Raw genomic sequence first — 23,304 nt, 5'->3', positions numbered from 1 at the left:
CAGACTCACCTTGATCTTAGGGGGGCCTCCTGCTATGACGGAATTACTCATCTGACCAGAACCCACAAGTGAGGATGTGTGGATGGAGGAAGAGGAGGAAGAGGACGCTGCCAAGGAGCTTCCTGCCTCCCTCTGCTTGCGCCCGAGGGGAGGGGGCTGCAGCTTGAACTTGAACGGCGACGGGTGCTGCTGACCCTCCTCTGCGCCCACCGGATGCTGACTGAGTGGGTGGGAGAGCTGCAAGGCGGGGGCGTGGAGGTGGTGTGCGGTGGCTTTCTCGGGGGTGGGGCGGTGGGGCTGAGGGACGATGATGTTGGGGTAATGCAGGAAAGCTCGGGGGCTGAGGTGGTAGTTGTAGACGGACTGGGTGTGGGCCTGCAAGTAGTGCTTCATGTCCTCCGGGTTGAAGGAGAAGTGGGAGCCCATCATGGGGGACGAGAGGGAGGGAGAGGGGGTGTAGGCCAGGTGGGGGGTGGGGGTCATTGATAAAGATGGGGACAGGAGGCTTCCTGGGCCGGGCAATGGGGAGACGGGGAAAGGGGACAGAGGATCTGGGTGAACCCTGTGTGCCGGTCTGTGCAGTCCTGCTGGGTTTTGAGACCCCCCAAAAACCCTAAACAAAGAATCGTGCGGCAGGCGAGGGGGCAGCAGACCCCTGAAGGCCCTGTCGGGCCCCACAGCTCTTTCGTCAGACCCCACGGCCTCCTCCAGCTCCGAGTTGGTGGAGGTGCCGTCACTGCAGTCGCTCACCGAGCCGCGGGCCATGCGGCGGGCCACGCCGCTGAAGATGCCCGGACTACGCAGCTCCTCGCTGGACGACAGCACCTCTGACGGCGTGGACGGGGGAAAGCGGAAGTGGGTTCCTCCAGTTGGTACAGGCGGGGCGCTCTGGGGGACTCCCCGACCTGTTAGGACAAAATCAGATGAATTGTTTACAGCAAATCCAGGACTCTAAATCTGAGAAAAAGCTCTTTTTTTAAGGCAGCTTGTTTCCCTCAGTAATCAGACACACAAAAACAACAACCATGAGTTGTGTGTGTCTGAATTACAAGTTCTCTTTTTAACCCTCCTCTTTTCTCTTCTGCCAGGGAGCCTGTGGCACTGCAGCAAATTCTTGGCTCGGGAACAGATGCCAGAATTAAATGTTGGAAAAGTTGTTCTTGCTGCCATCACAAACATGGGTTGGGTTCCTCTATTTTTCCAGTGCTGCTGAGTGACTGTGTGTGTGTGCGTCTCCCTCTCTTTTGGAAAAAGCCCGGGTCTCTGCCATGGGTGTCAGAGCGGAGGGGAACTGCATGTGTTTGTGCTATCCGCCATTAAAGTGTGCGAGCGTCTGTGCTCACGAGCCTATCCAGATTGGCGTGGGCACTCGTGTGTGTAACCATCACATGAAACCATCATATCACAAGATGTCAGTGTCTGGGCCACATCACACAGAGGCTATAATTAAAGTTTTGTGCTGCACTTATGTCACCCAGGATCCAGAGCTCCATCGGAGCCGTGTTTACCCTGGGTGGCCGGGACCAGACCCAGACATTAATTCCGGGAAAGCGGGATAGGGGATACGCTGGGACGTGGCACACGCTTGTATTAGACACTCAGACGTGCACACGTCTGACACGCGCCACCTCCATGGAAAACACTCCATACACCAGCATGTATGCTGTGTGTACTAAATGCTTTTTTCAAGTGTTAAACTCCACAGATTTTCCCTGCCAGGAATAACTCCAGCTGCAGGATCTCTGGTTCAGAGCTGCTTCTTCTGGCGTTTCACCCTTTGAGGCTCGACTTTCCACATCGGTGTTAATGTGTGCAAAACAAACGTGTGCATGTGTACATACCAGAGCCCATGTCGATGAAGGGGTAATTGACAAGCACGAGTTTGTTGAAGTTGAACTTATAGGTGAACCTCTTCCCTTTGGTCTTGTGGAGAATCCTCTTGTTGTAGTAGTATCTATAGAGACATACAGGAAAATGAGACCTTCCAGCAAGTGAGCGAAAAAATACAAAAACAGAAGTTGTCTGAAGACTGGACAAGAGACGGCTACAGCAGAGAGCTGATGACAGTAAAGACAATGGTTGAAATCAGAACCAGAGAGACAACAACGTTAAAATGTTCATTTATTCGAACACATTTAAGGTTTAAAGCCAATTTTAATAAAAACAAGGATGTCTAAATGTATTTTTGCCATTTATTGACCATTTTTTGCACCGTTCATTCTTAGTTAGCTTGTCGCAATTAGCATGTCTTGTAGTTTTCTCTTGATATTGAACAGCTACAGTTTCTTGGGATAGACACAAACGTTTCATTCTCTGTTGAATAAATATGCAAATTCACACTAGGTCCTCACTGCCATTTCTTTAACTAACAGTTGATATTTTAAAAATGAGATAAATTGTGTCAGAGAAAGGTTCACACAACAGTAATGCCACAGGTTTATAATGGCTGAAAACGTCATTTAGCCAAGCATAATCAAGAAATCAGATTTTGGGTTAGGGTTAGGATTTTGGCTTCTTGGAACCAGCAGGTACTTCGTCTTTGGAATGCAAGAGGGAAGGGGTTACTTGGTCCAGGTCGTTTATAGTCCATTGTAACAATCCAGGTTGGGATTTCTCGAAAGAATTAATTTGAAAAGAAGTCTTCATTATAAGGTAAAGTTCATCTGTCTGAGCTGAAAACAGTTTCCCTGGTTTGGTTCTGATTCTAGGTTCTACCACCTGGTTTCTTAGAGATCTTAGAACTCTGTTGGGGTTGTGAACCAACCACTAGATCTGACAGGTATTTGGGCCCCAAACCTTTAAGTGATTTATAAACTAGCAGCAGTCCTTTCAAAACTGTTCTATTTTTATCTGGTAGTGAATGGGCCTGACCAGAGCGATGTGGTCACTTCTTCTGGTTTTGGTTTTTGGCAGCAGCCGTCTGAATGGGCATGTGTGTAGTACTTTTTTTATGGTTGATGCTGCCTTTTTATTTTATTTTATACAAATAAATACATCTACATGCTCCAATAAATAAAAGTTCCAAACCACATGAAGTGTATGTAAATAGAGGCTTTACTTGGACCAGATCATACATGTTTCTTGCACCGTTTAAAGCTTTCATTTTTCATTTTCAACACAAAAGCCCTGGAGTGCAGTCACTAATTCATTATTCCAAACACATTCCAGATTCCTGCGTTTGGACAGGTTAGGGGTGTAAATGAAGGCATTTGAGTGTAAAAAAAACTATTATTTCAGAGTCAACTGTAAAGTGAGTTTCTTCAGTTTCAACCTTAAATTTCTGAACTTAGTGTGGTGTAAACTCCAGGTTAATCAAGATTAACCATCAATAGATTACAAGTGACTTTAGGCCATTTATTCATTTTTAAACTAACATTCAATAAGAAAAACAGCTTTGAAACACAAGAATAAAAGCTTTATATTTCTGATCTTTTTTGGCCATTTCCTTTTCAAAGGACAAACGTGAATGACTGTATGACATTGTGCAAAACGAAACAAAAAGGATGAACAAATGGCTCACATGATGGAGATACGTTGAAAAATCTCTGTTAGACTATAACAGCCATTCAGCCTTATCCAGGTGGCTCCATTAGAGGCAGAGTTAGTCATCATCCGTTCACAGACTGATGTAGAGGAGTGAAAAGAGCCGCCGACGGCTCACGTTAACCACAACCAAACGCCTTCCTGTGACTCACCAACCAACGCATTCAGATTTCTTTATAGAAAATTAACAAATAATCTCATTCAGCTCATTCGACTGGCCGCTTCATTGTGAAAATATAATATGCATCATTTCCAGGGCCATTAAGCGCAGAAGAGCTCCAAACGCATCTGCACAAAGGGGGACAAATTTTCCTGAAGTTGTAAATGAGCTTCCTGCCGAACATTTCTGATTGAGCTGCTCTCCAGCAGCAGAAGAGGCTTCACGTAAAACCACACAGCGGATAAAAGCTGAGTCATGCTGCTTTTGTAACTGCTCTTAATTCATTAAATCAATTCTTCTTCGCTCATCCGTCTCTCTGGATCGATTTCAAGAAGTTGCACATGTAACGTCTAGGGGTGCTCCAAGCAACATGACGAATGTTTATGAGTACAGCGTTTGTCCAGGAAGTCAACTTTATAAAGGCATTGTGTGACTCATTCATGACGTGGTGTGCTGGACACAACTGGAACACAACACTGGTCATTCGAGGGTGGCGCAACAGAGAACAAAGCAGAACAGAGAGAAGCGGAAGGCCGTCATTGGCTGGATGAGTAAAAGCTCTACTATCTGTGACAGACGTGAACACGACACACTGTTCAGGGGAAGAACAAACAACGTGCACAATGACTAATAATCCTAAAGAAACCTCTGCATAAAGGTTTTTTGATATCAAGTAAGTAGAACGTACAACAGAATCAAGTTAGTAAAGTATTCCTTACAGAGTCATTGTACAAACACTTCCTGTTCAGAGACTTTCTGAACTGTTTTTTTTCCTCTTATTTATTAACATTAATCAAATAATGGCATCTTCTGAGTGTTTTCTTTATCTTTAAATCATTTCCACTGCTGTGGGTTACTCATGGCAATGCATATTATTGAGTTTTCCACCCTAATGCTTCGACAGGTCTCTCAGTATGGCGGTATCTCATAAGTGGCTAAAATCAATGAGTCTGTAACATGTTGTATAACGTCTGTCAGGCTGCAAAAAACCGTCTTGAAATGACTGCTCGTTTCCAGTTCTATGAAAGGAGGGACGGTCAGTTTCTTACAAAACAGGGTTCTAAAACGGTTAAAAAATATGTTTAATATTCTGCACATCAAGAAAGAAAAACAAAAGTCACTCAATCATTTGTTGGAGAAAAAAAATTCTAAATCCTCCTTTAAAAATGCTGCTTCTCATTTTTGCTTTGATATAACTTTGTTCATGAACTACTAGAAAGTTAGATTAGATCACCTAACTTTACCTCTGCTGGCCTATTATAATCATAAAATCTACAATGAATCACATTTTAGGTAAATCCTGTGTTTTTACTAGTGAATATTTTCATAATGGTTTGCATGGTTTTAGCATTCAGCTGTCTTGTTGACGGCATGCTTCCTGTCAATAAGCCAGGAGCAACAGCTTGTTGAGGTCTGCAAAAGCTCTGAACTGTTGACTTATTTGCATATTTAGATTTGTGCTGGTATTCGTCACGACTGAATGATTCATCAGTGATTGTATTTTTCTCCTATTTGAGCACAAAAATTCATGGAACCTTAGAGTAAATTATTTAACTCTACAGATAAATGAGAGGGAATTTTAAAGTTCTGCAAAATGCATAACGGAATCTCATTTTCTCAAAGGTGACGGGCCGTGTTTGAGCGTGTGTGCCAACAATCTCAGAGCTGTGAAGCAAAAACCTTCAAGAGTGGAAAAAAAAAAAAAAAAAAAGTTCACGAGTGTGATAGATGGATGCGTCTTTGAACACGTCTGGGAAATGACCAGGCACATACTTGCGAAATGAACACACACACACACAAGCAAGTAAAGTCAACATGAAACACCCTGGCTCCCTCTCACCCCCCGACATCATCCCAACTTCCTCCAGATCAACTAGAAAGGACTTCTGGCTGTTTAGACTTTCTAAGTTTCTGCTTCAAACACACACATTTAAAAGCTGCAACAAAACCGACACACACTCTTAACACATGAATACGCACACGTGTGCAAACTGACTTCAAAAGCACAGAAGCATCAATCAAAGATGAAGAGAACTTTCTTCTAAAGGAAAGTCGTTGCAATTAATTAACAACTTGTTGTGCGTATAAAAAAAGTTTCTAGAAAAACCACAATAAAGAAAACGACGGACGGGGTTTGGTTTCAGCTCGCCTTAGATGTGAAACAGTTGCTTGAGATCAGAGAGGAAAACATTCTTGTTTTAGCACATTAAATGTTCGCAAACTAATGAACCTTCATGGGCTTGAACTATGTGAAAGACTGTAATTCATAAAATGGAGAAATTTTGATGATTATTAGCAAGTTTTTTTTTTATTATGGAGTGAAACCCAATAGCAATATTAACTGCTGTTGTGATAAACTTTCGTGCAGCAGGTTTTTGGGTTGTGGTTTACATCAAAGTTTACATCAAAGTATTCTGTTTAAAATTACCCAGAAATTGGCCATGTTGTGTCTTATTTCTAAGTTTATTAGTTGTACCTGGAGATAAGCAATATGATTTATTTGTTGTATCTTTGGAACAGTTATCTTAACAAGTTTAATTATGGTGGTTTTTGATTTGGTTTCTTTCATTTGTTGTTTTAGGTTGTTCCATATCTTGACTCCTTGAATTGAGACCATTGAGTGTATATATTCACTGGACAGCTCCCCCCCCCGTGTTCTAAAAAGGAAGTATCAGCTGATTCCAAAAAGTAAAAATCCTATAGACCTCTATTGAGAAATAGACAGTTATTCCTCAGTCATTCTATTTTTCAGAATAACCATTCTTGCTCTAATATCTTCTTCTTAACATCTTCTTTCTAATCCTAATTCTTTTTAAGATGCTTTTTCTTTATCGTAACATATTCAAAGTTGACCAATCAGATGGTTTCAGTAAAAGCATGTGGTGCCTGCTGGCCCCACCTCAAATGTTTGATTGACAGCTTCTCCAGAGCCCTCTTTCTGTGGAAGGAGTGTGGACTTTGAACAAGCTCACTTATGATTGGCGACCGTAGTTCCCCCCCAAAAAAGTGACTGACCGACTTGAACCAATCCCTGTCATCAAGTTTCAAAATGGTGGTGCCAGTATCAGGAAGCAATGGTGAGTGCTTTGGCCTGATTTCGCAAGGGCCAGAAGCAAGGCATTTTCTATGGGTGACGTCAACACCACTCTCTGTCCAGTGATTAATGTATATGTCTATGATTTAGATACATCTTTCCTTTGTTTTTGGTCTGAATTTTGGCAAAGAGTTGTTTTGGCTCATGGAGGGTCGTAGAGAAGAGCGAATGCATCTTCATCAGGTGTGTTTCCCTTGAAGCTCATGCTGCCACTTGGAGACTTCATGAAAATGGAAATTATAATTGTTGTAGGTATGGTATACACATTGTAAGGTATTTGGAAGAATAATGTAACTTGCATGCACTTATGTCGTATTCTGTCGTATGGTGCTGTAACACGGCACTCTAGTCATTAATAAGGTGCATGTACTGGCTCCTTATTGATTGCAGCCAAATATTCATGAACTGCATGTGTTCATGTGCCAGAACTACGCTCTGATTGTCTAATTTCCTTGAGCTCCTTGTGCAATGTGCAAGATTTGGGGGAGGTTGTAAAAATAGAAAATCTGTATGACGTGGCTGCATCTCACCTAATTCACCCTTATGTGTGTACGAATTCAATGAGTGGTCTATGATGTCAATATTTCTTGTGTTCCCCATACAAGTTTACCCTTTTTTTCCCCCCAAAGAGAGCCCATACCCAACCAAAGGAGCAGTTGTGATTAAAGCTTTAGCTGGGTTTTTTTTTTAGAGGTATAGATTTGTTTATATCTTCTTTCTTCTCCATTCAGAACAATAGGATATTTGTATATAGTTTATTTTATATGTATTTAAATGTTGTTATATTTGCGATTTTCTTCAAATTAAAAGTACTAATAATCAATCAAACCAAATGCCATTAGATTTTCTTATAAAAATACATCATATGTCTCAATATCTATAAGATATGAATAAATAAAAATACTGTTTTATCAGGTTATGTTGATCAAACAGACGAGGCAGATGGGCTGGAGGAGGGCTGACATCAAACAAGGTGTCGAGTCTTTGGGTGTGTGTGCATAAGCATGATCATGCGTGCGCGCGCGTTGACACAGCGCCGTTACTAGTCATCACCATGGCAGATGAGAACCTCCGCATGCTTTCAACCCAGGAGGCGACGGCGATGACTTATACTTGTCCGTGAGCGTGAGAGACTGAACATTTGTGAGGAGAACAGGAAAGCAGGCAGGTAGCTAAATAAAACTCGGCAGGATCTCGTGTGCTCCGTGGGGGGGTTGAAGCTGTACATTTCTAAACTAGCTGTCACCATGGAGTTTAAGCGTGAAGAGCAGATGCACACATCGAAACAAACCAGACGGTTTCTCTTTTTTTCAACACGAGCAGCTGGGATTAGGATCACATTTACTGATCTTACAATTAAATCCTTAAAAGATAAGATCAAATGTGCAAAACCAACAGTAAAAGTCTTTAACTTAATCATTTTAGGAAGATAATAACTATAATTAAGATAAAAAGGATCTTTTTTGGGTTAAACAGCCTGCCGAGGTTCTTGGATGAGTTTCTTTGTTCGTTGCATTTACCCTTTAAGTGTTTCAACTTTTTGGAATTTTCAAAATAAGAGTTCGTTATGAAAACGTTACAAGCAAACTAGGTTTCATTTTTCTAAAGGATGCTGCACAGTGTGGCATCTTCATGAAGCCATGTCTGAGGAGGGTTGTTTTGGGCTGTGATGATGAAAGGCCTCTATTCTGAGGGAGGAGGGTAAAACCATCCATGGGTGGGCGGCAAGTGTCATGATACTGACAGCTCCTTCCTGCATGTGCTGATGAAAATGTCATAAATTGATGCTAAACTGCAGCTGGCAGCCCTCAGTTTAGGCCTCATCAGCCTCCATGAAGCATCTCCACCTGCAGCTGAGAACCCAACCACGAACACACCTTCCATGCTGAACGCACTAGTGTGGGCACACTTCTTACAGGTGTGTTTCTATGTATATGAGGGTGTGGATTTACTACTACTCTGACTCTTTGCTCTCACCTTAGTGCTCGGCTGAGCTTGTCGTAGTTCATCTGAGGTTTGCACTTCCTTGCCCCCCACAAGCGAGCCACCTCGTCTGGGTCTTTGATCACAAACTCGCCGTAATCTCCCTGCCAGGCAATGACATCGTGGTACTCCTCCTTCCTCAGGAGCTCCAGGATGAAATGCCACAGCTGGATCTGCCGGGAGCCTGGGCTGGACTCTGGTTTATAGGCCCACTCAGGGAAGGCGAACCCTGCGGTGAGGAAAGCAAAACGGTCAATAAAACGGATGTTACAAAAGCTACAACAAAAAGATTTACCGCTTCCACTTGAGTTTCACTCTGCCTTGTTGTTGTTGGAGATAAACAGCTCTAGTGAAAATCTGATGGATTTTTTTGTGTAAATAAAGACATTTTTGACAAAGAACTGTGATGGGTCTTAGAAATCAGATAAAACCAGAATTTAGAATCTAATTCTTTCTTCTCTTTTAGCAGCGGATGACCATTCTGGTTCAAGCTGTTCCCACAGTCAGCAGCCATATCATGCTATCCCCACTATCAGCATCAAAGGAGGAAAATCAGCCCTGTTTTAGCAGATTATCAGGCCTTGAAATATGCACAGACAAAATATAAGATATGCTTTTATAACTACAATCAGAGCGCACACACACAGAAACTCACACAGACTATTATGCAAAAGATAAAAGTATAGGCTTTTTGTTGTAAAGCAGTGGGTGGCAGTAAAAGACTCAACACCACTTCAGGAGAAGGCCAGGCTGAAAGGCTGACTAGCAAAGGCTCGGTGACACACACATACACCTTATTAGGACCAGATGTGCCTTGGCAATCAGGCTGAGAAAACTGAGGGCGGGAAACATATGGGCACAATATAACATTGCTGAATTTAGTGTGTTCACCAAACTGCGACAGAGGCATACTAGCCTAAATAACTAGGGCATAATTGGTTTCCCACACTCTAAACTTCACCATATCTGCACAAAAGTGACTGTAACGATACGGTCAAGGAGAGATTAAAACAGTTTGAGAGTTTCAAGATCCAAGTTCAGTTAGCCTACCTTAGATGCCGCAATAAGTCATTAAGACACCAGATTGTACAGTTTGTTTTATGTTAACAGCATCAGAAAAAACTAGTGAAGTTATAGACTTAAACAGAAAAGTTTTAGATTTTTACATTTTGCTGCTTTGTCAGCATTTGATAGGAAAAAGCTTTGGGGAGGCTTCATAAAAGCCAAAGAACACTTAAAAACAAACACAAAAGCAGACTATCCTAATGAAAAACAGAAACAAGAAAACAAAAGCATGGGGGGCAAACTTCCCCTGAAGGTTTCAAAAGTATAAAAAGACACACCTGGTAATTAAACAAGATATGGAACAGCACACACGTTCGCATACAGTGTGTGTCTGGTTACTTTATAAAAACTGTAGCACATGGTCTACAAAACAGAATGAAGGAGGAGGATGACTAAAACTCTTCAGCTCCGTCTATGTGGACATCTTTTTTAGAAAGTTATTCACACTGTTTAAAGCTCACTTTGAAATGAACATGTGCTTCCTCTTATCCAGATACATATTACACTTTATTAGCAGGTGTAAATAGAACCGAAGTGAATCATGGAAAAACCTAACCTGGCAGGGAATTGTGATACCAAAGTCCACTATGAAACGTGCAGATATGTGTCGTCTGACTGCAATACAACTTGGTCTGCTGTCGCCGCACCAGCAGCAATGCAAACAAGAAAAATGCGACTGAGTAAATTTATTTATTTGGGTACAGAAAATAATAAAAAAAAATAGACCACATACAAAAAAATGTTTAAAAAAAAAGTATTTTTCCTTGTGGGACAACAATTTTTTGCTAGTCTGGTGGTTAAAAAGAACTGACAACACCAATTGTATCGCAGTTTGTGTGGTATTTGGTGTTTGCTGTTGAGTTTTTTTGTACTGCTGGGACCAAAGCAAGTCAGACTTCAATACCCAGTAAAAAAAATAGCCAATTTAAATTGCCAGAGACAAAGTAAGCAGCAAAAACCTGATCACTTCACCGAACAACTGCTTGAAAAGATTGCATTTTGTGTTTGCAATATACAGGCGTAGTGTGTCAAGTAACGGTAAAGAACAACTTAACAGTAAAATCTCATCTTTTTGATTTGATGAAAAGTGTATATTTAGACATTTGTGAAGTCTACAAAGAGTTTAAGGCCAAGGAAAAAAACGGTATGCGGTGCAGGGACAAAAGACCGTTTGAATAACTCCAGCCTTGTTTCCTTTTCTGAACATTTTTACAGCTTTTTTATAGTCTTTAAAAGGTCTGTATGAACGTTGCCAGCTTCATGTGCATCATTCAATGTAACTAAGTGTGTTGACTATGGTTCCAATTATAAACTAGTAGTGCGTATATCTGAAAGTAAGTGAACCTTCACTCTTGAACCTGACCAGATTTTTTTCCTTGCCTTGTTTGTATGACATAAAGGTTCCCCTGAACTCTGGTTCAACCACACACTTCTTGTAAGTGAACTCTGGTGTGTTTAATTACAGTGGGAATCCTGAATGGCATATTGAGTGAAGCAGAGGGTACTGACTTAATAAGTTGAGCATTACGAGGAGCAAAATAAAAAAGGTTTGCTCCTTTTTTCCATAGATAGTGCTCATTTTGGGTAACAAAGCCCTCAAATAGCTTCCAGCAATGTGAAGTTCAATGCAAAAGCAAAGCAAACTAAATGAAAGGTTTTTCTGCCCCCTGAGCAGTTTGCTAATACAGTAAGGTCTGGATGCATCTATACCGCAAGATTTAGGAATCAGAAAGACAATCAATAACAGTGACTAATAAACTACATCACAGCATCTCATGTTTTTTGAAACACAGAAAAGCAAGAAATGTAAGCGTGCTGTGACAGTTGCTAATAGCCATCTGAAAGCAGATTACTAATTGAGTACAAGTGTGTGATTCATGGTTTGGACAATACGGCTCTTGTTACTGGGGAAAGGTCACACGCTGTGACACAGAAAACGTACTGCTTTATGATGGGGTCCTGCAGAATATTAATAAAAGAAGTGCTCAAGTACAAAGACACTTGTGCACTGATATAAAAACTTGAAGCGAGTAAGGATGCTAATAGAAATTGAATTCACAAAGATGTACAACACAGGTTAGTGGGGAGAGGTAAGTGGGTTCATGCGTGGGTGCACATAGCACACAGACAAAACACAGGAATAGCAACGATGTCCAACTCGTGTGTATGTTGCAGATGTCTCTGCTGACTCATAGCTTGTTCGTTTGCCGTTCAGCTTTCGCAGATTCCTCATTTCTCCCCCTCAACATCATGGCCATTTATTTGCTTCTCTTCCCTTTTATTATTGTCCCTCCCTCACTTGGCCTTTCCAAAGAAACTCAGTCTCCTAGCAACAAAAGCTTTTAGCTCTAAAAATAAAAGGTGGAGTCACGACAAAACAAAATATCATTCAGTAACGGAAACTTGGTTGAAGAGTTTTGAATTTAAGTGCAGACTCAATTTGCTTATGGCAAAAAATTACAGTATTGGTTTTAAAAGATATCACATTGTTTCTTATCACAAAACAAAAGCAGATTTGGCCAAGAAACATTACTTGGCTTGGCTGTATCAGTAGAATGACCATTCAAAATCCTCGAGGGATGGTATTTTTTCCTGGTTATCTGAGTGAGATTTGGCTAACACCATTGGGAAGTAACAAGGTTAAAAAAAGAAGTAAATGACTGATACTCAGAGACTGGGATTATACAACTCTGATTGAGTCTTTGATATAATCCATGCAGGCTCACTACAACCTAATTTTCACCCTAATGAACTGGTGCTCGTGCCATTGCTTAGCTGGATCCACTAAGGTGCTTCAAGAAAAAAAATTCTGTTTTACATAAACACTGAGTCAAATAAGTACTATGTCAATACATCCCATGTTTTTGAATACGTCCGTCGAGACAGAAAGAAATGAAAAGCACTCGTGCAGAGATGGTAAACGCGTCAGAGTTTATTGTGCCCTCACAAGTACTGCCTGCGTCCTTGCAAACTTGTTCTGACATTCACAGTTGGACAACTTACAAGTTTATTTCAAATCAGTCCCTATTTATTACTAAAGGCAAAAAATGACAACTAGGTTTAAAGAAGAAGATAGTTCTTTGAACCGAATTTATGATCCATTCATAGTTCCCAATTGTTGACACATAACCTCATAAAGTATAGAAAAGTGGTTCTTTGCTCTCAAAGAGCTTGTCCTTGTGAAGAACTTTGCTTGAAAGCCAAAAGATTTAGGTAGGTAGTGAAAAGCCAAAGATTGATGCCAAGTCCGGCTCTGAAACTAGCTCTAGATCGAGTTTGGTGTATTAGCATACCTGCTACTTACAGCACACCAGTTGAATCACGCCATTCCCAAGGCGCCACAAGGGGTTGACTTCTTGTAGCCCTGGCTCCACTCATAAACTGTATTTACAGTCAGTATCTAGGCTTGGCTAACACATGCTTCCAACACGATATGGGGGCAGAGTTGCCTCCCTCTACTGGCTGGAAAATCGTGTGCACCACAATCTTGTTTTGGAGTCCAGGGAGTATGACCCACCAACACAAGGTTGGGCCAGTGGCCAGACCCTGAGGGTGGCATCAGACAGTAGGGGAGTACTTCACGGTCAGATGCCCCCACACAGCTCAACTAGGTCCCACAATTTCAAGGCTCGTAGGATTGCATGCATTTCTAAGTTTAGGTCTGATGAAGCTATTTTACTATTTCCCTGCAGTCCCACACCACCTGCACTGTCTCTTCCAAGAGAAACAAACAATCTGCAGGCGCAATCTGTGGGTGAGCCAGTTTGACATGCAGGTCTGCTTTGCTTTGGGCCTCTTACGTCACAATAGTTGGAATATCCCCTGTAATAACTGATTGGGGTACTGTAAATAGGGTCCATAGCCACTGAAACAAAACACAGCCTCCTCCACAAAAACTCCCTCCCTTAAAAAAAAAAAGTTTCAGTAACATGCCTATCCATCCATCTCCCATTTTTTCCCTCCCTTCCTCCTATTCTTTGGAGGATCTATATTTAGCCAGTGGAAAGGTCAGTCTGTGTCTGTCTGCAGGCTAATGATTCAGGGGCATGTGGAGCCACACACAAAGGTAACAGAGTGGGCTAAAAGACCCTGGACTGGCAGACTGCTGAAATCTGGTTGGTGTTTATCAGGGATGGGATCAGGACAATACAGAAAAGCAGGAAATAAATGGGTACATAGCAGGAAATGGGGATTCTCAGATGGGCGTAAACAACACTGGTATGTGCAAAAAGCTGCATTTTATGGGGGAAAAGAATCTCAACAAAATGTAAAGTTGATTCCTTCAAATTCAACTTTTATTTTTCTATATAAATCCAGGTGTGAGTCAAACTTGTTCTGAAAATGAACTAGTTTTTGGTGATTAAGTTCTAATCATATACACAAAACTGTCTGCTTTCTATGTTTGCTTTTCAAACCTAAGTGTCTCTTTGCGACACTTTAAACAGTTTTAATGAGGAGGGATGAACCACAAACTACTGTTTTAACAACAGTCTGCTCCTAACGGAGCTAATCTCATAATTACCCTGAAAGGATGCAGGTCAGATTGGAGGAGCCAGCAGCATCGAGACACGGAACAGATAAGAGGTGAGGAAGAAGAACTTGGGTGGAAGTTTAGAGATAAAACTAAAAGGTGAGGGAAAAAAACATTTAAAAAATTGAGATCTGCAGGTGAACAACATAAACCTTCACTTTAGCTCTCACCATTATATAAATCTTACAGATACTGATAGACTAAAAGATATTCAGGAAGAGAAGATGGGGACAATGAGGACAATGAAACAGATATCATTTTAATTTCATAGAGTACTGTAATATTATTCCTTTCTAGCTTTATGCATCTTTAGAGTAAACCGTTTGCTCCATTTGAGGATAGGAAGCCATTATAGTCTGGAATTCTAAAATGAAGCCAGACAGAAATCTGTCGCGTCCTGGAAAAGTCCAAAATACCTTTAAGTCAGCCAAGACTATGATTACGCAGCTCCTGGATTTGTTTATGTATGTTTTTCCTTTATGTGTGAATTCCACAGCCAGTCATTAGGAGACAAAGCTGCAGCTCCTTCAGTGGATTCCATTTTTGCTTGTTTCAATCTGATGTAGACTTAAACTTGTGTCCAACCAGCGTCAACTCAGCTGCTTAAAGAGCATAGATCAGAAACACAAACCCAACACCATCACATCATCAATGATCTAACAGCTCAGAAGCTTATATCTTCTAATCTGTGGAAGCTTGAGCCAAAATTGAAGGCAGATTATTTTCAGGCCTATTTTCCCAGAGGGGGAAGCAGATGCAAATACACATGCCCTGGAACTCGTTTGTGCTTGCTTTTCTTTGAGAAAATGGCAGTCCGCACCCCCCACCCCCACCCAGTACATTTAACTCTAATGAGCTTCTGGCAGCTCGACTACGAAGCAGGAGAACTTTTTTGCCTATATCTAGAAGGGGAACTCAGTGTATGGATGAGAAAAAGTGTTCTGCTACAGCAGCAGTATCCTAGAATGAAGTTTATGTCACTGTGCTGTCACTTATTCCAGCGGCAGACGTAAATCGAACATGTAGTACCTTTATTGGCGGTGGTCGGGGACAATAGACGACAGATCATTGTCACATTTTAGACATAAAATTCAAAAAGTCAATGTGAGAGCTTACAGAGTGAAGTCTGAGGCTGTAAATCGAGAAAAAAACAACAAATAACTTTAAAGTCAGGCACATGCTTAGTGGTAAGCATAATCAAATTGGACCTGTTCTTCAGTGTGCTACAGGGAGCTGCAACTGTGCCACACAAAATATGATCAAGAGAGTTTAAAGTAGTATTTAAACGTAAAATGAAAAGCCCACAAAAAGACTGCTTTCAATCATTAAAAAAAACAGAGAGAAAACATCTTCCATAGATATAGATAATAGTCAAGAATATCAAATAAGACCACATCCATTAGTTGATCCATTTAAGTCCCACTCCAATCATCTTTTGATCTTTCGTAAAAGCGTTCCCAGTGGCCTTTTAATTATGATTATGCTGTTTTTAGACCGAACAAAAAACCTTTGTTGTTTACTGAAACATAGTTTCTGCAAAGCGGCAGGAGTCCATAAGAAATTCACCTCTGAGTTGTGAGTGGGATCTTTGGCGCAGAAAAAACCTGTCCTCATTGTTTACACTCTCTCCCGCTAGCTTACAGCCCCTATCTACAACCCCAACTTAATATTAGCGGTGCAATAAAAAGGAGAACCAATATCAGAGGTATCCAGCTGTACAATTTTGAGCCAGATTCCAGCTGAGATGAGTAAAACTGAGATGTGCATGGATCTATGCGTCTGCATCAGAATGAGGCAGGGTAGGGAGCTGTGTTTAAACATCTTTTTTTTGTCTGCTCCTGATTCACCCCTATTTGAACTAATAAATGCTCAGAAACACGGCTTTAATCAAAATGTTCTTTATATTTGTCCCCCATTATGAGAAAAATGCAACAAGAGCACTTTAAAAACACAGTTTGTGTTGGAGTGAGTCCTTAAAATTAGATTTATTTAATGATAAAAAAAAAGTGAAATCTTAAATAATATTCACACATTTCAAAGGATTTCAGAGCAGGAGTGGTAGAAAAAAAAAGCTAAAATCTCAAATCTGGCTTCAGTGATTTGATTCCAAATTACTATTATTTTCTCTCCAACATGCAGCAAAGAGGCCAACAATGCAAAATTGTGGGATCTCAGTTATTGAATTTAACTATCTGAGCACAAGTGTGCATGAATAAATACATTTAACCAAACACATGCAGGTGTTTCTAGTGACTCTACAGCTGCAAAAATAAGAGAGTGGATGACAGACCTAATATTATTATACCAAGTGACAGTCATCTAACACATCCACCTCCCTAATCTTTTTTCTTTTTCGCTAACAGAATAGGCGACACCATTGATTATGCCATTTTCCTTTTTTAAATATAACTAAACTGGAACTGGACACAAAAATATGGGTTTACATTTCTATTTAAGGAGAGCTGCACAAAATTAATCTTTTTTAGGTGACAAAACCTTAAGTTAAGAGTCCAACCAACTCAAATTCTAACCGTTAAAAGAAGGCATCAAAACAAAATTGCTATTGAGAAAATAATAGATTAAATACAAGCATCTCAGTGTGAGTCAGCAGTAATTTTCTACCAACTGGTTAATTTTTTACTACAACCTTCAGAATAATCGATAATTCCAGGAATAACTTGACACTTTCTATTAACATGAAACAAGCAGAAAATATTAAAAAAAAACTGTTCAATAAAACTTTATGGAACAAAAGTAAGCGTTGGTAAACAATCATTGATATGTTTTAATTTCAGTTTGTCTTGTTAATAAAATGTATTGAAAGTCAGGTAAATATAAGATGATTTTGTTTTTGACAAAGAGTGGATAGATCAGCGCTTATATTAAGAATCTTTTTATTAAACTGCAAAAAACTTTAGTAACAAAGAAGTTAAATCATTCTGCAAATACAGCAGTTCCTAAAATATTATTAATACAATTATTTTTAAAAAGATTAAATAAATTAAAAATCTTGTTTGAACATTTTAAAGCAACAACATCTTTTGTGAAGATATTTTGATTGAGATGGTATAACAGTAAATTAAGAACAACCCCTTTTTTGAAGATAAAAAATATATATCCTTAATATTTTCCAGCTTAAGCTTTTTGGGTAAAGAAATGTTTACATTTAGAAAAAAGGATAAGCTAAAATGTGGCACAAAAATGTCAAAACAAAAGTTAAAAATTTAAGTTAATGTTTGAGAAAAGTACCAAAATAGAAATAATGGATTTAGCTTTGGAACTGAGAGTGCCGTTTCATCATTCGGAGGCATAACTAAAAAGTAACACAAACAGGTCCCTGAAGATAACACTAACTGGATGTAGTCGACTTCAAAAGCCAAATATCAGCCATCATGTCTGGCACGTGTTTTTGAGTTTCTTTACTCCGGGCAGCAATAATGATAACCCCAACCTGGAGAATAAAACTGTAAAGCATTCCAAACCAGTTCTACTTGACCCCCCCATGAACATCGACCACCATGCACAGCTGCAGATAAGCCTGAAGGCTCTGCTAGCTGTCAATAAATGGAGACAACCTTTCCATGCAGTTTGTTCTTGAGTCAGATGTAAGTTCTTCTTCAGGTGCCAGAACACTGCGGTTCTAACCGTTGGATTCATGAATATTGGCGTGTTCATCAATAGCAGAGTAATTTGCTCGTGAATGTCTGAAAATGGTAAAGACGACCAACATGGGACTTTCTACATGACGTTTGCTGGTGTTAGTCAGCTTTTCCTCAAAGCCACCACACGCTTAATTTTTCTATTGCATTAAACACAGATCTTTCAGTGTGTAGACAGAGTGGCTCGCTTACTGTGTAAAAACATTTAAGACAGAGGCACGGTGGCGTCACCACAAGGAGCCTGCAGCCCAAATGAACACAAAACGCTCACAAGCTGCAATGAAGAAATAAAAAGGGTATGGCAGTGTGTGTGTTAATGCAAGACAGATATCACCCATTTTGGTGGCGCGTGGGGGGCCCAGACTCTTAATAAAATGGGGATGATGTGAGGCGGTGAGATGAGCAAATAAGTTTCAGACGAGCTGATTTTTCAGATCTAATTTTCAGATTTAGGTCCAATAGAAACTAACACAGTCACAGACTCTGGGTTTCCAGAGACCTACAGGGACGCAAGACTGCTTTTATGGCTTAGGTCAACTTTTTAGTTTAACAGAAAGTGATACCACTATTTTACATTTTTCTTATTTGAGCAATGAGTATATAACACACGCTCGAATATAAAAAAATGTTTGGGATTTAAAGATGTGTAGCAAACATAATCGAAGATGGTCTGCTGATGGAGATAAAAAGGGCCCTTTGGAGAATAGCTAACTAGTCTTTCTCACTGCCATTGTTAATGTACTTTATTGTGTATTTGATTTCAAACCAAGAAGATACTGACCTGAATGTCATGGAACTTGAAAGAAAAAGTTGAAGCAAAATATCTTAAATGAAATGTCCTTATACACTTGCAACAACTGATGGTCAGATTGGGTAACTGAAGACAAATGCAGCCTTTGATTTGTTGCGTGAACACCAAATACGATTGATGTGGCGAAGTTGGCCAGATTATATGTTAAATCTATGTAACCAAAGAGTGAGAGTCCCTATGGTGAAATTTGTGAGTGGCAGTGAGTTTCAGGCAGCACAGAAGTACGACAAGTCAATAAATGGTAAAGTTAAAGACCTGAACTTCGATAAATATTCTTGTGTCAATAAATCATAAAGTCAGCTTTGAGTTTTGATGTGTTCATGGATGTGTGGTTTCTGTTTGTTCTGAACTTCATGATGGTTTTTCAAATTTGTATAGAGTCAAGAATAAAAAGGTCCTCTCCTTTTACATTTTGTTTTCTTCTTACACAGTCTAATGGGGAGAGCAAGTCTTCAAGCTGGGTTGTGGAGTCGGAAGTACCGCTGAAAGCGGCCAACATCCAGACGCAGTTCTTTCAGTCAATGGTGAAACTCACTGTGCTGATAGTGACTGAATGTTTTCATAAACTCAGACTCGGTGCTTGTTGACCTCTCTAACAAAGAAAAAGGAAAAGACAAAAAACCCAACAACTCTGACAAGCCTCCATGCCTCCCATAATGCAGCAGTGAGCCCTTAAAATAAAGGCTATAGCAGTAGAACTTCTGTCAGGCAAACTGATGGTTCATGAAGACGTGTTTGGACACACATATGAGTGAATTTCTTATATAGCAAAAGAGAGGTGGTGTTAAATGTTGCTTTCAACAGGAGTGTGAAGCAGATGTAAGCCAAACAAAGCAAATAAAAAAGTATATTGGTTTGTAATCACTAAACCATCGTAAAACATACTTTTTTAGAGGCAGCTGTGGTACTTCTACTTACATGTGAGTAAAATATGCGATGCATACATTTGAGCCAAGAAGTGAATGCAAAAAGGCTCTTTGCGCTGTGTACATTTGGGCCTCCACATAGCACAAGCACAGTGTATTAATCAGCCACAAAAACCAACAAAGCTGCATATTTCCCAGCAGTGCAATAAATATAGAGCAAGTGCAACTCTGTGCTGCCAAATTGATCATTTTTTCTTTTATTTGAGTTTTCCAGCACAAGCATATATAGAAAAATGTAGGCAACAGCTGACCAGATCTTTTAAGGTTCCTAATTTTAATTATTTTTACAACTTCCATTTTAATTACAAATTAAAATATCAGAATGGTTCAAAATCTAAATTGGACCTTGCAGCTTTTTGTGTAAAATAGAAGTAATATTTTGCTTATTCCAATAAATAACATTCATCACAAACAGACGTGTACATACAGTAGAATAATCAGACTAAACTGTGTTTTTTACAACAGGAACAGAATGACCAACATTTTTTGCTCAGCGGTTTTTCTGACCCTCACAAAATGAAGTGCTTAAGTGTTTTACAAAACATCAGCACCAAACAGATTTTTTTTTTTTTTTGGGAGGAATTTGTTGTGGTTGAAGTGTGTCCACAGCCGCAGCTCTCTACCACAACAGGTTTTATGAAGAAATTTGGCACAGTTTGATCACAGTTGGTATAAATTGTAATCTATTATCTAACCAGGTCTTTTGCTTTTAGTAACAAGACTATTAGTTTTTTTTGTCAGCTCGGTTGTTCGTTAAAAAGTGTAATACCATGAAGAGTTCAGACAGGAAAGGTTTGAAGAACAATAAAACAGTCAAAACAACCACAAAACCTTTTTTTTACTGTAACCTGTTGGCAGGATGCCTCGAAGTTGCTTTTAAAGTGGCTTTTTAAAAACTTGCATCATTTTAAATCTATTTCTGACATATAAAGGGGTACTCCAGTCGTTTTTTTACTAAAAAAAAAAGTTTATACATAGTAAAAGTTTTTAAGGGCACATCTTTGAACAATTTTACTGCACACAAGTTACAATAACTCAGTAATCTCACTATTTTTATTTTAGTTTTAAGTTCAGACCTGATTGTTTTATTTTTATTTCAATCAAGACTTTTCACAGTTAAAGTAGCAACAACGGACCAACTACAACAAAAAATAAAAACAGTCACAAGCTGTCTAAATGCAACTGAAACCATGAGCTATGAGCAAACCAGAGCTTCATTGAGTATAATGCAGAGTTGTAAGCACTGATCAGATATCCTCAAAAGAGGAAGTTCACACATAAGTAATTCTTAAGTGTGGTTTACAAAAAAAAGCATTGTAGCCGGAAACCTTGTATCCTGTCAGGTGTCTCTCAGAGGTTAGTACTGCAGCAGAACTCTTCCTTATCTGCTCACCGAAGTGAGTCAGTTCCACTTCATCTGCTGCTTCTTTTTATCAACCCTCACAGAGCTTCCACAGATTCACTCAGTCATAAATCCTTACGGATACTGAGCTGACAGACTCAAAGATAGTTAGAAGGACGAGCACATTCTTTGGATTAAGGGTCTGTCTTTCAGAAACGCCTGTTCACTGGATGAGCATGCTGTTGTCTTTATTATTGTTGTTTTTTTTTTGTTTTGTTTTTGTTTTTTCGGAGCTCTGGTACATTCAAACACTAAAGGCATCCAATCAATGGCAGAATCGTCCATCACAGGAAGAAAAACTCCCTTATCAGTGCTTGAAAACAAACATGTTTGTGATGCAGTTAGGCCTGAAGATGCTTCACAACTGAACTGACAAAGCAATCTAGTTTTAATCTGAAAGTTCAGTTCTTTCCTGTGTGTTCAAGCCAGCATAGGTTGCAGCAAACAACCTTCAACACTTCAAGAGCCATTCGAGTCGATTTCTTACAGACTACAACCCAATAAGAGCCTCGAACTCTTTCTTCACCTTTTTGGAAAAAGGAGACACTGCTTTATATTTTGTTGTTGTTTCCGTTATGATAAATATAAATGAACTATTGACTTTTGGCTTAAATAAAACAAAATATTTGCATTTTTTAACTTTTGACAGAAGCTCGCATTACTTATTTTCAAAATATAAGTCGCCCTGTACCACATAGGATTATCTCAATGCAGTAAATGTAGCAGTAGGTAGAGTAATGTCAGCAGTGAGAAGAAAAGCACAATTTGTTTTACTGTTGTTGGTGCATCTCAGACAGAAATCAGGAATCAGAACTAAGAGATCCTTACCATTTTTTTTGGACTACGAACCACACATAAGCCTTGAAAATAAATATAATCTGGCGTGCCTTATGTATGAATTGAGGGTGTCTTTACTGATCTCTAATTGATTCTAAGTGACATACAGCGCTCCAAAATATGTCAAAATGCTTTAGTACGACTTTGGAAAACTACGAAGTACACCGCTGGATGGATTGTTGGAGCATTATAGCCTTGTTTCCACTGATTACTGTTTGTTAGGGTCTAGTAATATTTAAGTGAACTTTTGCACTCAAAGTTGGACCATCATTACCCATGTGGGGTGAAGCTAAAAGCAACAATGGAGGTCATCCACCAGCTTATTTTTTCCACTTGGCTTTTGGTATTTCATATATATATATATATATATATATATATATATATATATATATATATATATATATATATACGCACACACAAAGCATTTAATGTTGTTTGAGAGACAAGTGCCGGCAGCGAAAAGGAATACTGCCACTTTCTTGGCACTTTCTTTTGTTGTAATGACCTTACGCCAATCAACAGGTTTCAACAGTAGCTCTGCCCTAACCAGTACGTTCCATTCCATTTTTATTTACCTACAACCAACGAGGGGCCAAAGAAATTGTAAGGTTCAGTCCGGCTTCATGGGTCCATTTTATAATGGAAACACTCAAAATACCGGACTAGACCATACCATTCTGCTCAGTGGAGAGATACGCAAGATAGTTCATCTGTTAGCAAATGAGTTGATTAAAGTTTGACTTACTTGACATTTTTGTTTCAATAGATGTGTCTCGTAGTCTAAAAAAATGCTACTTTTTTAAAATTAAAAACATTTTTGCTTTTCTTTAACCGGAGAGCAACAATCTAGGGGTAAAAGAGCCACATGTGGCTCTGGAGCTTCAGGCTGCAGACTCCTGACTTAGACTAGAAGAACTATAAAAACGCGATGATGGTATTTCATCATCCCCAATCTACCAAAACACACACCTGCAATGTAACATCACAAAGTCCCTATTTCCAATGGAATTACAGTATAATAGAACAGATGCTGGTTTAGATCTTTAACTAAAAATAAATATGTCTCTTTATCATAACCTATAACCTGTTTTGTGGTATTATATTAAGTCATTCTAAAGCGACCGTCCATCTTTCCTGTGTGCAAGATTTTTATTTGTTTAGCCACCACGACCCACATCCAACAACCTGTTGCCTAGAGTCTAAGCTTTGCACGGGTCACCAAAGCCAGCGCACACACACTTCCAGGAAAGAGGCCTCCTGTAACATCAAGAGACGATCATCGCAGCACTGACC

General features: G+C 39.7%; 1 protein-coding gene across 1 annotated transcript in view; it reads right to left on the bottom strand.

Annotated features, from left to right (window-relative positions):
• The window catches only part of erf (Ets2 repressor factor), a 30,381-nt gene that overhangs the window by 3,405 nt on the left and 3,672 nt on the right, over nucleotides 1-23,304 (bottom strand). Inside the window, exons 2-4 of the mRNA XM_024299609.2 lie at nucleotides 8,775-9,009; nucleotides 1,842-1,954; nucleotides 10-905 (exon numbers count right to left, since the gene is read on the bottom strand). Coding sequence (XP_024155377.1) covers nucleotides 10-905; nucleotides 1,842-1,954; nucleotides 8,775-9,009 — 1,244 coding nt within the window. The remainder of the gene's footprint in view (nucleotides 1-9; nucleotides 906-1,841; nucleotides 1,955-8,774; nucleotides 9,010-23,304) is intronic.

The sequence above is a fragment of the Oryzias melastigma genome, linkage group LG11 (assembly GCF_002922805.2).
Source record: "Oryzias melastigma strain HK-1 linkage group LG11, ASM292280v2, whole genome shotgun sequence".
Classification (NCBI taxonomy): Eukaryota; Metazoa; Chordata; class Actinopteri; order Beloniformes; family Adrianichthyidae; genus Oryzias; species Oryzias melastigma.
The sequence above is the reverse complement of the archived record's forward strand: the minus strand, read 5'-3'. Positions and strand labels throughout refer to the sequence as shown.